Source organism: Bombus pascuorum, chromosome 4 (assembly GCF_905332965.1).
Source record: "Bombus pascuorum chromosome 4, iyBomPasc1.1, whole genome shotgun sequence".
Taxonomy (NCBI): Eukaryota; Metazoa; Arthropoda; class Insecta; order Hymenoptera; family Apidae; genus Bombus; species Bombus pascuorum.
Window position 1 is genome coordinate 1,525,636 of NC_083491.1, and position 15,438 is coordinate 1,541,073.

Genomic DNA, 15,438 nt, shown 5'->3' on the forward strand with positions numbered 1-15,438 from the left:
TACGAATACGTCGATAAGTTTTTTGACATAACTTTTTATCTCTATGTTCGAAATGGTGATTTTTTTTTTTTAAATTCATCCATCGTGAAGAAATAAATTGATGTGTAATCTATATGTACAAATTTTAAAATGCCATATAATAAATGAGAATTGCAATTTTGCTAGCAAATTGCAGTTGCAACTACTGTTTCAATTGTGCTGATAAATAAAATGAAAAATATCTTCAATTATCTTTTTCTCTGAATTATTCAGAACGATATGAATAAGTTGTGTGATCCGCAAGAAATTGTAAATCATATTTCTCTAATTCATATTTTATTTCACTCCTTTGTCATACGCTACACGGAAAAGTATCATTTAAAAAGAAGTAGGTACATGTTATTCAGCGAGTCACAAAAGTATTCGTACCCTGGCAATTATTGAATTCATATGACTAATATTCTTCAACGATATATACACTAATGCCTATACTCAATGAGAATACATATCTACTAATATAATTAAGGTTTTCATTAACAACGTATCACTTATTGAAAAATAGCAATTCCTTATAATATTTCAAGAGAGATTAAACGAAACATGGTGAATTCGATAATTATAAAACTACGAATACTTGTGTGACTCACTGCACAACACCATCGAATCACAAACTGTGCTCAACAAAATCCATCAAACAATAATTCACGCGTGATCTTCGACATGTTCGCATTCCAAATCTGTCGATATTTTCCAGTTAGATAAGCATGAAACGTGACAATTTTATTTCCATTCATCCATATTGCATCATAGTATCTCAAGAACGAAACGAAGTTGCCTCGTTTCTGCCGCTCAAGTCCACGGAGCAATGATCGAGAAGAAGCGATTCTCTGGCGTTGCTGAACGTGCGTGATCACGAAGAAACTACAGAGATACGGTAGCGGCCAAAGATTCGCCGAGCGACGATCCTCCATCACCAGTTGTTCCAGTGAATCGTTTGCATAGACTTCGGTCGCGCGTGTCGCGTTTTACGTCGTGCTGACTACGAAAACTGACCATAGGGAATCGCCTGGTGGCGCGGAAAGGCGAAGGAAGTTCCTCGAGAGGAACCCAGCCGGTATCCGGCGTTCAATCAACGCCATCTCTAACTATACTTAGGTGAGAATCGAACGAAGGAGAGCGACGAAACAAAAACGACGAATACGATGCTTCTTCGTCTTGGTTCTTTAAGTTTTGTTTGTTTCTCTCACGGTTGGTGAATTTTTCTCACGGTTGCTCGCGAACAGGAAGAGAAACAAGGTCACGTAACTCGATTTTTATGCGGTTCACGGTTTTCGCGCCAGTCGCGAGTCGATCGGCTTTCGACCCGCGTTTAAGAGATTGCCACGAACGTTTGACGGTGTTTGATGTTCGATCAGATCGACTTGCATCGAATAGGATATAGAGTTCGACGTGACTGATTAATTTGTTGGAAGGAGGAGGTATTCCTTCGTGCTCCGTTTGGAAGTAATTTTTGATCGTATCTCCGTTTTCCTTACCTTTTCTTTTTTACGTTTTTGGTTTGGTCATCCGATTGGTCGAGAACAGTTTATTCGTTTCATCAGTTTGATTAGCTATATAGTTTAGTTGAGCTTGTTGTTTGATATATCGTGTATTTTGTTTTCATGCGTTGAAACGAACTAATTTGAGCCGTTGTTTTATGAGTAAGACTGCGAGCTGCTTTCGGAATAATTCTTTTTAGTAGAATTTGTCAGAATTTGCTAGAAATGTAGAGTGAATGAATTTGGGGGATTTCGATATCGATCTTCTTCGTTCTATAAGTTTCAACGTTACTCGCTGTAGATTTAATTATTAACATTTTTATTATTTATAAATATATCATGATACTACCTTTTTTCTCTTTTCAATTTACATCGTTATATCGTTGTTTCCTCTTATATGTCAACCTTACGAACAAATCTTTTATTTGAGGCAAAAAGGGCTCCCTTTATGTTTATCGTCACTAACAACGAAACATATATTGTATGAGAATATTTAGCGTTGAATTATAATCAGATTTTACGAATTTGAATCTCATTTTGAAAATGGAGCGGTAGATTCTCGACTACGGAATATTTCGTGGACGATTCAAATTCAAAGAGTTTGGATAGATTTGTTAACCGTTCGATTTATTCTGCCCTCGACGACCTAAACAACAGAAAAACGAGCTTCTTCAGAGGTTCTTTTGTAGTAGTTGGTCGTGAGCAACGTGTATCGACGTATCTAGGTGAGTCTCGTTAACATTCTTTGCGTATAATATGTCTGATTTTAGTGTATTTATTTAATCAATCTCTGAAGTATATTTAAAAATAGTCAAAATTTAATTGAGGAGCCAGTGATAATGTTAAACTTGATTTTAAACACGCAAGTAGGATAAATACAGGTATCGTTTAATATAGGTCTTGGAATGTGTTTAAATGCATATAAATGGAACAATTGTTTGAGAATTATTTATTGGTTGCTTACAGAAATAATGGTGATAAATTTTCAAACATAAAGACTGTCAGAAGAATAAAATTTATCTGGAATCGAATTATGTTTATATTTATGTATATGTTTACATGACCTCGACTGCTTCTAATTACACTATTATAATTAGCAACTGATTGACAAACGTTGCATTTTATTTTATCTTATTAAATTCTTATAAAATAAATGACGAAGCAATAAAAAATAGAAACGTATTGCATCAGGAATAGATGAAAATATTTAGTTTGATTTAAGATAATGTTAACGTTCAAATTATTTGTGATACCTACAATACTAAAATTCAAAATGAAATAATTTTTACCGAGAAATAACATGCTTCTTGTAAGTAAAAATTTGTTGTTAATAAACACAGGTTTCTTGGCAAATAATAATTATCGTACAATTCGTATTATTTACTAAATTATTTCTAATATTATAATTACTAAAAATTATAATTTGTCAGAGAGTCTGTGTTTCTTGGTAAAAGCTTCTTTTCGCAGAGGAAAAAATATTATTTATTGACAAAGTTTATTATTCCGTTTTTAATTTCAGTATTGCAACTATGAATAATTTTGGTGCTTTAACGTTGTTTTATTACTAACGAAGATTATCATTTGGCAGAAAGACTCTATTAATAAAGATTTTTATTTGCAAGGAAGATACTATTTCATAATATTTATTGTTATTAATATTATATCGATAGATAACTTTTTTTCTAGCCTTTTTGTTCTGAAAAGGAAGTTGGCTCGTAGTTGTGTCTACAAAATCAATATACGTATACATAAGTACAATATTTTAAAAATAATTACAAATTATTATACGATACTTAAAATTCTGGAGAAATATTATTATTATTATTATATATTGTTTATGTTATTTAATATATAATGTATAATATTTTATATATTATCTATTGAATAATAAAAATTATCCAATAACAATAAATCCAAGCTCGATATCGTATTTTTTCTCCGAAGCAGCTCGCCTTTTTCTGCTTTTTTTATCAGTAATATAAAAAGTAATTACGTACATTTGCCAACGTATACTCGTAACGTGTAACGTATACTATATTTTTCACCACGTTTCTGTTCATTTTTATTTCACGTTTGCGCGTTTCGTTATGGGAGTTTCAGCGTTCAGTGATGGATAACGACGGGTCATGCCTTCTCGATAGCAAAATTATCGTTACTTTCCTTTATTGTTTATTTGCTGCTGTTACGCCCTCGACAAGAAAAATTTCGCGCGACCGTCCGTGATAATGTATCGATTTCATGAAATTCGAACAGAAAGCGAATCACCTTGAATGGTGGTTAAAAGGCGGATGTGAATTTCCTTGAAAGCTTTGAATTCGAACGACGGTCATATTACGTTGACTTGTTAAGAACTAAGAGTAACGCAACATTTTATTTCCAATTTTTCCAATCAATTTACGTACCTTGTTGAATTTCCTTTTTAAAATATTGTAATTACGAAAAACAATGTGTAAAGGATTCCATTAATAAAATTCAAACTTACTTTGATTTATTACTTATTTTTGGCAATTTTGTTAAATCACTTTACACTATCGAATTCTATATTTTAACATCGTAAAATTATACAAGCTGAATCTTCAATAAGAACAGAGTTTGAAAAATCCAAGTGTTTATAATGGAATTATTGTATCATCTTGGAAACACGAACATTTCTTTAATGTGTTTCGATTTATTATCCTGATACTTTGTTTTTCGTACCTTGGCAAGACGATCCGTAAATTACCTTTATTTCCAGCCATCGATCAGTCCTTAACCAGTTAACGTTACGTGCTTTGTAACACCTATAACATTATGAGATTTTGTACCTGCATCCCGTCAAATCTAGTCTCCAAGTTACTTTCAAGCTTATCTTATCTACATGTCACTGTACTGTAGTGTTTTATCGATATCTGTTTTGCGTTTTACCAATTTATTTTAACAATTATTAATATCTAGCTTTCAGTTTAATCCCCTAAGATTTACACTCGTTGCAAAACTACATTCCACTATAAAAATTATATGAAAGAGATCGAAGAAAAATCTATTCTATAAATAAAAGTCACATAAATACCTGTTCTATAATTGAAAAAAAAAAAAACAAAAATTAGCAAAAGATTCTCTTTTTATTTGATACCGACGATCGTCGCGTTTTTCATCAGGGACATTCGACAATCATGGGTGTTTCTGCGCTCGCTAAGCGATAGGACGGGGTCATGCCTTGCTGATAGCGAATTATCACCGTTGCATTTCTTATTGTTTATTTATTACCGTTTCGTTACGGTTTAATGGAAGAGAGTTTTATTCACGTGAACCCACCAACGAACTGTACAAACCCTTCTCGCTAGGAACAAAGTGGAAAATGTTATTAGGTTCGTGTCATAGGCGAACGTGTTTCTATCACGGAAGCTTTACTCAGCGAGAGTAATGGCTCTATTATTGCTCCGCAATGCTAGCACAATGCAGTCAACGTCTATTGCCCGAACAACTGCACGTTAACGTTATGCTAATTTTTTTAGTGCCACTCGGTTCGTTAAGTGTCGATTATTCGACGATAATTTCACAGCAATATTACGCTTCTTTTATATTTTCAAGTTGTTTTGTTTACGACTGTAAGTGTCGATAGAATGTGCTTAAATTATGTTGCCTTAATTTAAATGTTGGCATTATAAATATTTATATACGATACGTGTGTTGTTGGTTTAAAAAATCGAGATTTTAATATTCTTCGTCAGTGGTTCTTGGGTTATTAGTTAAATTATTACCGTGTATATATCTTTTTACAAGTTTTATACCTGCCAATTACCGAGGTAATGAATTCTATCGCTTCTAAGAGATTTATTGCTGTGCGTAAACTATAGTAAACGAATAGAATAAAGATGCGATAAACTGTACAAGTATAAGATGTCAAATTTGTAAATATGATATACGAATAACGTCTATCTCTTGTTAAACGTTATTTCTCTGATTTCCGAAAGAAAAGATAGCTTACAAAAATATGTCTTTCGAACGTCACGAATCTAATGTAACGAATAATAAAAATATAAGATACCGACTTCGATATAAAATTTTCAATCGTTTTGTAGCAGATAGAATATAAAAAACTAGTGGGTGGCAACATTTCTGGAACATTTTGCTCTGTGAATGAACGTTTTATACGATAACCTCGAGATTTTGCGTTATCCTTTGAAATATTCGCCGTTTATTTCGCTAATTTCCTGCCAACGGACCAATCGACACGATGTCGTATGATTATTGCGCTTGTTTTACGATTTTATGCCAATTTACGTAGGATAATCTGAACAAATTACGTGCATACTATTTATACCGGTTGTATAAAAAGAACTTGGATTACGAATAATATTGCTATCACGTGTTCCCCACTATACGAACTTTCTGATTATTCACCGCCAAAAATGATCATTCATTATAGGATGATCTTTTAGAATGAGTCAAATATCAAATATCAGGCGAGAAAAAAAAAATATCGTGGATTTGTTTGATTAAGTAATGTTTTCGCAAATCGTTTGCCGTTCTTTCGTTAATATAAGTATGTCGTCGATGGAAGCAAACGTTTAATTAAAACATGTCTTGTTAAACGCTTGTAGTTGGGTGAAGTTGTTTGAATAAGATGCGAGACGAGAATACTTAAGTAAATGTAATGTCTTTCGTAATACAAAACGGAAGATATCTCGTACCAATTTTTATTTATTATTTTGTTAATTGTAAAGTTAGTATTTGCACATTAATCGTGCTTCGATATTGACATTTATTTTTCATTTTCGTTTGTTGTAAGGAAGCGATTCTAATTTAAATGTTAACAAAACTGTGTTTTTTAAGCTGCTCAATTTTCAGATTAAATGTGTACTTTTTTTATTTTTTTTAATACGCCGGGAATAACGATTGCTACAAGATAGCTGCATCTTCGATCTTACGTAAAACTTTGTGGATTCGTTATCTAGGTTCGTCTTATTAATTGAAATCATGAATTATTATTATATCTAATGAATTAGTCAACCGAATGAAATTATCTAAAACCAATAAAATAAGTCGGTGAAAGATTGGAAAATTTATATCTGGATAACTTTGGTGAAAGATTGGAAAATTTATATCTGGATAACTTTTTTTTATCGCTAACATCGCTTAATAGCATATTTAATCGTTGGCTAAGTGTTAAGATTAATAAGTAATGAGGAAACAGCGGGATGCTGAATAGGATTGGCGCAGCGCCTCCATTTTTCTTCTCTTGAGAATTAAAAGTTAATGCATAAAAATGTTATCTAACGATAAATGTTATAATTATCGATGCATAGTAATACTCGAACTGACGTATGAACTTCTATTCTGTTACATAAATTTATGAATAACGTCGTTTCCATCGTAATGAAACAATTCAAATAATCATTTTTAAATATAAAATAAATTAAACTCTCTATCTTTATATTCGTAATAATTTATATCAAAATTATTTCATTTAAAAGTTCAACTTTCAGATTGCTCGCGAAGATTTACATAAAAGATATCTAATTTAAATTTATGCTATCATGTAACGCGTGTTCTGTTAATAATCTAAAATTATTTCTTAAGAGGAAAATTCGAATTAATTAACAAATATTTAACTAACTTCTATTCTATTATTGTATATGTATTATATTATTCGAACATACGTTATAAATACTTGTTCTATAGTTTGTTTAGTAATTGATTATCTAGAATTTGCCATCATTTTTAGATCAAATTTAATCATGGAGAATGAAGTAACTACGACCTGTGTGAGTATTGAAAGTTGATGTAAAAAGCGATTAAGTCAATTAAACAGGATAATAAAGAAACTAACTTCTTTCGAAATCTTTTTCAGAAAATACCCAAGACGCCAGAAGGTATTAAAGGTATTAAAGGATGGATGGGATCGGTGTTTATCACCACGTCACAGACTGCTTTAGGCCAGACATTGTTCAGACTCGTTGATTCGTTTCTCTGGGTCATCGAGAAGTCTGCACAATGGAGCTTACCACTTGAAGAAATTGAAGCTGGTATGTTTGAATTATTTTACGAACTACTCTAATCTATTTACCTTACTATTATAACCAGAGATATTAAAAATCTGTTTCCTTATGCATTACTATAACTTCAAGCGATTTGACGATTTGTATCGACGATGTTGCATGGACTAATTTATATCGTTTCGTATTTTAAAACAGAGGACAGCGGTAAATTATTCGGGAAGATAAAACTTATCAGACCTCTACCGTGGTTTCTATTCCTGCCAGGACTAGTGATCCTTCGAATCATCAGATGTACAATTAACATTGGTGCTTATGTATTCGGCTATTCACAAATCCAACCGAGTGGAATGGTATGTAACGATATAATTCTCAAAGAATTTTTAGTCAAATTTATAATTGCTTTAGCGACGTTACTGTTTGCCTTTTAAACATTCATAAATACACAGAATGCACGTAATGTGCGAAAATATATAAAACATCGAATGTAGAGTATTAATTATTTTAATTTATATTTTAATTAATTAATTATCTATTTAATTTATATTGTAGAGCATTAAATATTTAGCGGGCAACAGGAATTTGTCGAGGTTTCAATTTTTTAATTGCGATAAAAAAATCCGAATCCGCATAAAGGATGGCGCAAAGCTAAAATGTTTCTTAATAGATCTACGAAATATTTGTCTACAGGTAAAATTGATGCAAAGGAGCCGCAGACGATTAAGAGCGCTGAACTCGAAGATAGGGAAATCGGTGCGGCGTAGTCCCGCTAACAAGGTAAATCGACGTACTGTCAACCTCGTTGCACGTTTTCTCGTATAGGTATTTATCTGTTTGAATATCGATTTTCCTACGTTTGTAGTATAAATAGAAACGTTTGTGCGTGTATTGTGAAAGCTTGTAGGAAGTTGGTTTGTGTTATGGAATGATTTATCGATAGTAATCGACTTTAATTACTGTAGGAGTAGACATCCTTCTTCAAACTCGGTTAGTTTTTAGACACATAATTAAAATTAGTACGATAATAGTCTCGGTGATGGATGTAGGACAAGAGATTGACGATGATCGAGGCCAAGAAGGCCCTAATCAGATCTATTAGATTGACTTTGTCGACTTTGTCTTGCTTGGATACGTCTAAATCATCGCCTTCGCCACCGCCAACGAAAATTCGCATAAGTCATACGGATCTTGAACCGGTAAGTGAGATTTATTCTTTGAATAACTTGTCCATGGACTTGAGCAAATTTTATTCCAAATGAGTATAACAAAATAATTTGAGATAATATCATGAAGATTTTACGGTCTGTGTAGTATTTGTTTAAAATGTCATCTAATTATTATTCTAATTCGTGTTCGTAATTATTTCGTGAGCATTGTCATCGATGTCTATAGTTATTTTATGATTTTATTTTCCTTTATTTTCAGTTATATCTCGTACAATTATACGATTGGATACCTATATAATTGTATACTTAATATGAAATATTAATTATTTTTAAGTGATACGTTCCCTATGTCATTCGTAATTATCATTTATAAATGTACGAAACGATGGTAGGTGGCAACGCCGGACGAAAAATCAACCACAGAATCTGTCGACAGTCCGATACAGCATGAAGCGAAACGCAAATTTTCCCAGCTCAGTTCGGACGAAGAAAGTACCGACGAATCGGATAGCGAAGAGCTGGGTTCGAAACTTGCATTACTCGGCATGGAAGATAGCGCAGACGATTCAGATTTTAACGTGAGTATTCGATCTGTGTAATTAAAAATTATACACGCTGACCGTCACGAATGAACTTTTCGTGGTTACATATATTCTTTTAAGCTTAATACCTTGTTCAACGTAGTCAAGTTTGACGAGGTCGAGTCTAGAGAAGAATATCTCAAGTCAAGTGTAATATAATAAGTTTATAGCTTTGTACTAGTAAAGCGATTACTAATTTTCATGCAAATGCGCATGTTTGAGAATTTTAATTTTTTTTAATTTTTCAAGCTTATGAGAAAGGTGACCTGATATTTTTAAAAATTGATACGGTCCACTGTTTACATTTCTTTCGAGTTCGATGATTTAGACCTATTCGAATAAGATTAATATACGTTCGTGATTATTTTAATTTACAATATTTTGTAGGAAAATTTGTGGTTTGGTTTTTTAGCCTTCCCCTTCGGGTATCGCAGAGATAAACACAGCATCTAGTTCGGCGACCAGCAGCGAAGGGGACAAAGAAGTGTCTTTAACGGAGTTGAAGGACATTCAGAACGAAGCTAATGAATTCCTCCAAAAAATTAATTTTTCAACATCTTCCGAGGCAGTGGTAAAATCAATATATGTAGTAGTCTTGTGATCGTTCTGTATTTTTTGTTTAATGTGGATGTGAAACAGTAGAAGTAGAAACAATGGAAGTTCGCAGTAGAATACTTAGGAATTCATCGTATCGCTTCAAGATATAGTCTGTTGTATGTAGTAATCTGATAATAATTATAGCTGTAGTAGTAGTGGTAGTTATAGTAAAAAAAGTTGTAGTAGAGTGAAATATACGTAATTAAATAAAATTTCAAATAGTTCGATTGAAATACGTATTTGAAGAAGATTTGAATAATTCTATTAAAATATCTAGGTAGAAATATAAGAATAATTCGATGAAAATATCTATTTAAAATATATTCCAATGGTCTGAATATCGAGTCCTTAAGGAGACGATACATTTTTTTTTTTTCTCTATACCTATCAATAATTGAACGATTTTAAATAAAAATAGAAAGAAACGAGACGAATACGATGAAACTATGGCACGCGATTCATATTTTCGCGGGATTCTTTCGGTAAATATAGAGAGGGAACGATTAAAAGTGAATGGAAAACCTCGTAAACTCGCGTTAACACGTTGACTGCCGATGATTATGATTTTTATCGTTGACAGATAGATTTATGTAGTGTTTCAAGCAAAAGAATATTGATTTTTTTCTATTAGTAAAATATGAATTTTGTTTAAACGACGGTATATTAATTTTTTATTTGCTATGAAGAAAAATAAAAAAGAAAAATAGGACTTCCCTTTATTTTCTATGAATATTACTTTATAAATATTTAATCAGCATCGTTTCGTATTCTATGTAACCTATCACTTTACGTAATATATTTCCATTTAAAATTGCAGTCATTGAATTTGGAGAAATCGGAGAGCACCGCGGATGGCGAGAAATACGGCGTGGACAGTTCGGGTGAGTCCGTGTATTCGTCGGCAAAGGAATTCGACGAGGACTGCGACACCGTCTTTTACACGGCCATCGGCTGTCCGAGTAGTTCACCGAAACAATCACTATCCATCGAGCCGATTATTCCGGTGAACCACTCTTCCAGCCGATGCTACGAGGCAGGGAATTTCCAATCTGACTAATTCAACCAATGATCATTGATTAGAATAAAGATGGTTTCATAGAAACAATGTTAAATGAAAAATGTCTCGTGAACCATTTTTCGACAGCCTTATCCTACTAACAATTTTATAGCAAACGTACATAGTGTTTTCGGATTTTTTGGTCAGATTTTTATTCGTGCGTTTTATCAATTATTTTATCTTTACGTATTTATGAAATTTTAGAAAAGAATCGATCTTTGAAATTCGATGGAAAAAAATCCTAAAACATCGTATATACAGAGTATATGCGAAGAACATATATTCGATATGTGTATTCGTAGCATATCAATTCACAAGTAGTTCCAGCTTATATTAAGTAACTTCTCCTAAGAGTATTTCTCTGTTCGTATTTAAAGAAGAAATTCCAAGAAATCCCATTTAACAAGTTAAGTGCCATTTGCTTTGTCATTTTCAGTCTCATTGAAATATGTCGACAATTATTTGACCAATAATTTCAATGAAAAATTTATCAAAGAATTTTTGTTTTTTGTAGAATCCGAATGCCAAAAGATGATCTCTTGGTCTAAAGAATTTATCGATCATGAAGTAACGTCTACGTCGGAGCAATTGCCAACAGGTACGTATTTAATTTTGTTCGATATCTTCGTGATTTAAGTATTTAAAAGCGAAACAAATTTCCATTAACGTTCCATTCCTTCGATTTCATTCATAAAAATATAAATTTGCATACACATCCATAGTTTAAAGACTAATTATTACCGTTGCTATTTATCAACTACTTTACATCAATAATGTTAACCAATATCAAAACTATAATTCTTTCAGACTCGACCACATTATCGGATGTGAACGACGAAATATCCATCGAAACAGAGCCAGTAACTTGCGAATTACTGCCAGCGCAAGAATCATGCGAATTACCACCAGCGTCAGAATCTTGCGAATTACCGCCAGCGTCAGAATCTTGCGAATTACCGCCAGCGTCAGAATCTTGCGAATTATCGCCAGCGTCAGAATCTTGCGAATTACCGCCAGCGCAAGAATCTCGCGAATTACCGCCAGCGCAAGAATCTCGCGAATTACCGCCAGCGCAAGAATCTTGCGAATTACCACCAGCGCAAGAATCTCGCGAATTACCGCCAGCGCAAGAATCTTGCGAATTACCGCCAGTGCAAAGAACTTGCGATTCACCCCCGGGGCCAAAATTTCGCGAATTGTCGCCAGTTGCAAAATTTCGCGAAATATCGCCAGTGGCAAAATTTCGCAAATTGCCGCAAACCCCAAAATTTTACGAATTACCGCCAGCATTAGAATCTCGCGAATTACCGCCAGTACCAGAATCTCACGAATTAGCACCAGCGTCGGAATCTCGCGAATTACCTTCAACGCAAGAATCTTGCGAATTGCCGCCAGCGCAAAAATCTTGCGAATTACCGCCAAGATCTTGCGAATTACCGGCAACGCTAGAATCTTGCGAATTATCGCAAACCCCAAAATTGTGCGAATTACCGTCAGCTCCAGGATCATGCGAATTACCATCAGTACCAGAGTCTTGCGAATTACCGCCAGCACCAGAATCTTGCGAATTGTCTCCAGCTCAGAAATCTTGCGAATTAACGCCAGCACCAGAAACTTGTACATCAGCGGAAGCTCGTACTCTCGACACAAAAGAACTGCCAATTGTGCAAGAAAAGAAGGATTACAAGCCTGAAAAACTTGAACGTCATCGAGATACTAACTAAACCTTCTTGATTGAAAAATTCAACCTGAATAGAGACGTTGTCCTCTCCAACGTTCCCCTAGATAGGAATCGTAAAAAGAAGGAAAGACGAAAACAGAATCTCTCGATCATATTAGGACAAGTATACATCACAATTGGAATTTTACGAAAATCGATTCTATTTTTTTTTTTATTTTTATGTTCCTAGTTTTTAGCGATCGTTCGTTACCAATAAAATCGACAAAATCGAATTGCGCACGACCGTCGTCTAAATTAAAAAAGCGAGATATATTTATTTTGAGCATCACTAACGTTAATATTCTAAATTTCAACGACACTGATTTCTACATTTAATAATTTCAAGCTACTAATTAACGCTACGTAATCGTTTGAGACACCATTGATGCTGGTATTCTAAGTTTCCACGGTTCTCGTTTGTAAAGTTAATAATTCGGTGTAAATATACGCTTCTTACTTCGTTGCATCCATTTTGAGCTAAATGACTTTCTAAATTCGTGTTGGACGTTTTTCTGACATTCGGGATTCTGATATTCGGGAAAGAATTATACCGAGAAAGAGCGGTCTGATCGTTACGAAAGTTTCGTTCGAGATGGCAATGTATCGCTAGCACGACCAACGATAAAAAATATTCTGGCAGATAATAGGAGATAATGGTTGAACGATTCACAGGACAACTGGGATTCTAGCCACTTATGCAATATTTGGTAAAAAATGCCTCATCTATTCGGCATGGTTTAAACTTGCACGACGTATTCTCGTGTTGCTCAAAGTACAAAATGGGACACGTTATCGTGTTCAGCCTCCCGCTTCAGAGATAATTCGTGTAGCCATTTATCGTGGTTGCAGTTTTTCATGCGCGGTCGGTCAGTCTGTAAAAATAACGTCGGGAGGAGAAGTTGGAGCTACTCTTGTAAAATTTACGATCGATAGTAATTAATAGAGAACTAAATTAAGAGATAGTAATTATATAGCAGAATGTTCTTGAAACTTCGAAGATTATTGTTGAAAGGAAGGCCACGAGTACTGATAATTATTTCAAAGAGTAAATTAACAAAAATCAAATACCGTGGTATTGGTGAAAATTAAATTAACACGTAGTAATTAGAATATAAAATATAATTAGAGTGCGTTGAATATATCGATGCGCTCAAAGTTTCAAAAATCAGATTCGCATCGTTGAAGCTTCAAGAGGATCATTCTGTTTTCTAGTTGCCGTTCAATTTAAAAAATTAAAATAAAGACACTATATATTAAAGAAGACTGAATATGATTACTTAGAAAAGCTTTTGATCTCTCAGAGGTGGAATAACATTTTAGATCACGTTTACGATATCCTTTAGGAGCGATTAAAAACCCCGATATGAATTTCCCTAAATAATCATATTAAATTAATCTAAAAAGTGTACACGAATGTGAAATTATCTAAAATGTTTTTATATTACTTTTGCAAAATGAAATTTCTATTTTCGAACATAGTGTCATTTCTTAATAAAGAAAGCCAGATATATTCGAAGCATTTTCATCGTCCTCCTACACGCACAAACTTCACGTTAACATTTTACTTGTATCTTTGCATTTGCCAATATCATTCGACTATGAAATATTCACAATAATCGTTGCGATACGATAAACGATAATTTCCATTCTTTTTCAATTTTTTAATCGTAAAACAAACAGTTTAATCGTAAAAGATAAGAAAAAATTATTCCTAACAAGTTAAAAAGCATTGTCTTTTACTATTCCCGAGAAATAATATTTCCTCTTTAGAAAGATATATAAAAGGCAACAAATGCCTAATATCCTTCGAATCCATCAAAATTATTTTTTAATTATATTAAAAAAATGGAAAAGAAAAAATACTTCGAAAAGATTCTACTTTCTATGGAGGGAACATTTTTTAACGATTCCCTTAGTCGACTAATTTACTCATCGTCCTATTATCGTCGATCGATTTCTATCATCTCGATCGCGAAAATTCACTAATACGTCAATTCGTAATTATATTTTTATCTCGCTACGTGAATACGCGATTATCGAAGCGAGACCGTATCGTTATCATTGAACGTACGATTTATTTCATATGAATATATTATTTAATTTTTACGTTTCTGTGTTTACGAAATCGCCATCGAATATAAGGATTACGGATTCTACGATGACATAATCGTTTACTATATAACCTTTAGTTGTTTTGTCTGGTAGTGAACTTTTTTGTTGTTGGCTCGACGCAGCGCGCAGTTGAAAATAACCGATAGCGTTTCAGATTCAATTTTTTGATAATGGATATTTATTGATTGTAAACTGCGTGGACATCTACACGTTGTTTCATATTATAGGATGCTAGAATGATACATACCAGACGATTGAAATGCTGGAAAAAAAAAAAAACTGAAATGCACAAGGGGTGAAACAGACGGTGATAATTAACCCTCCATAATGGCATGGGTATAATTTAAAACGTTTTTTATTTTATTCGCTCGTCGCTGCATTACGAATCTTGTCATTACGTGATTACAGTGGCACAGAACAGGCTATTTATAAGAAATATTAATTTAGATTACAGCTATAATGCCTTAGATTTAATCTAGATTAAAGTGAAAAATTGCAATCAGTTATAAGATACAATAACATAATACAGAAACTCTTTCTTAAAAACAAATAAAATTCTAGTTGAGGATTAAAATCACAATCGTATTGCTTTTTTTGTAGATTTATAATACAGCTACTTAAGGTTAGCTTAATCTATCGAGGTACAAAGAAAGATACATAAGGTGAAATTCCAAAGACGCGACTTTAGAAACTAGGCGAATCGTTTTTAT

At 33.2% G+C, this 15,438-nt stretch overlaps 1 protein-coding gene across 2 annotated transcripts; it reads left to right on the top strand.

Annotated features, from left to right (window-relative positions):
* The first annotated feature begins 808 nt into the window (after positions 1-808).
* LOC132906208 (paternally-expressed gene 3 protein-like) lies at positions 809-14,126 on the top strand. Of its 2 annotated transcripts, none has more exons than XM_060958178.1 (11): positions 809-1,134; positions 7,225-7,264; positions 7,351-7,525; positions 7,694-7,848; positions 8,186-8,272; positions 8,542-8,691; positions 9,054-9,239; positions 9,655-9,813; positions 10,657-10,720; positions 11,411-11,494; positions 11,704-14,126. In XM_060958178.1, exons 2-11 carry the CDS (start codon positions 7,238-7,240, stop codon positions 12,618-12,620), a joined length of 2,004 nt encoding a protein of 667 aa, XP_060814161.1. In that variant the 5' UTR covers positions 809-1,134; positions 7,225-7,237; the 3' UTR covers positions 12,621-14,126. The 2 variants fall into 2 exon arrangements, with proteins under 2 accessions (XP_060814161.1, XP_060814162.1); XM_060958179.1 differs by lacking the exon at positions 809-1,134 and adding an exon at positions 1,617-2,242.
* Positions 14,127-15,438: the final 1,312 nt, after the last annotated feature.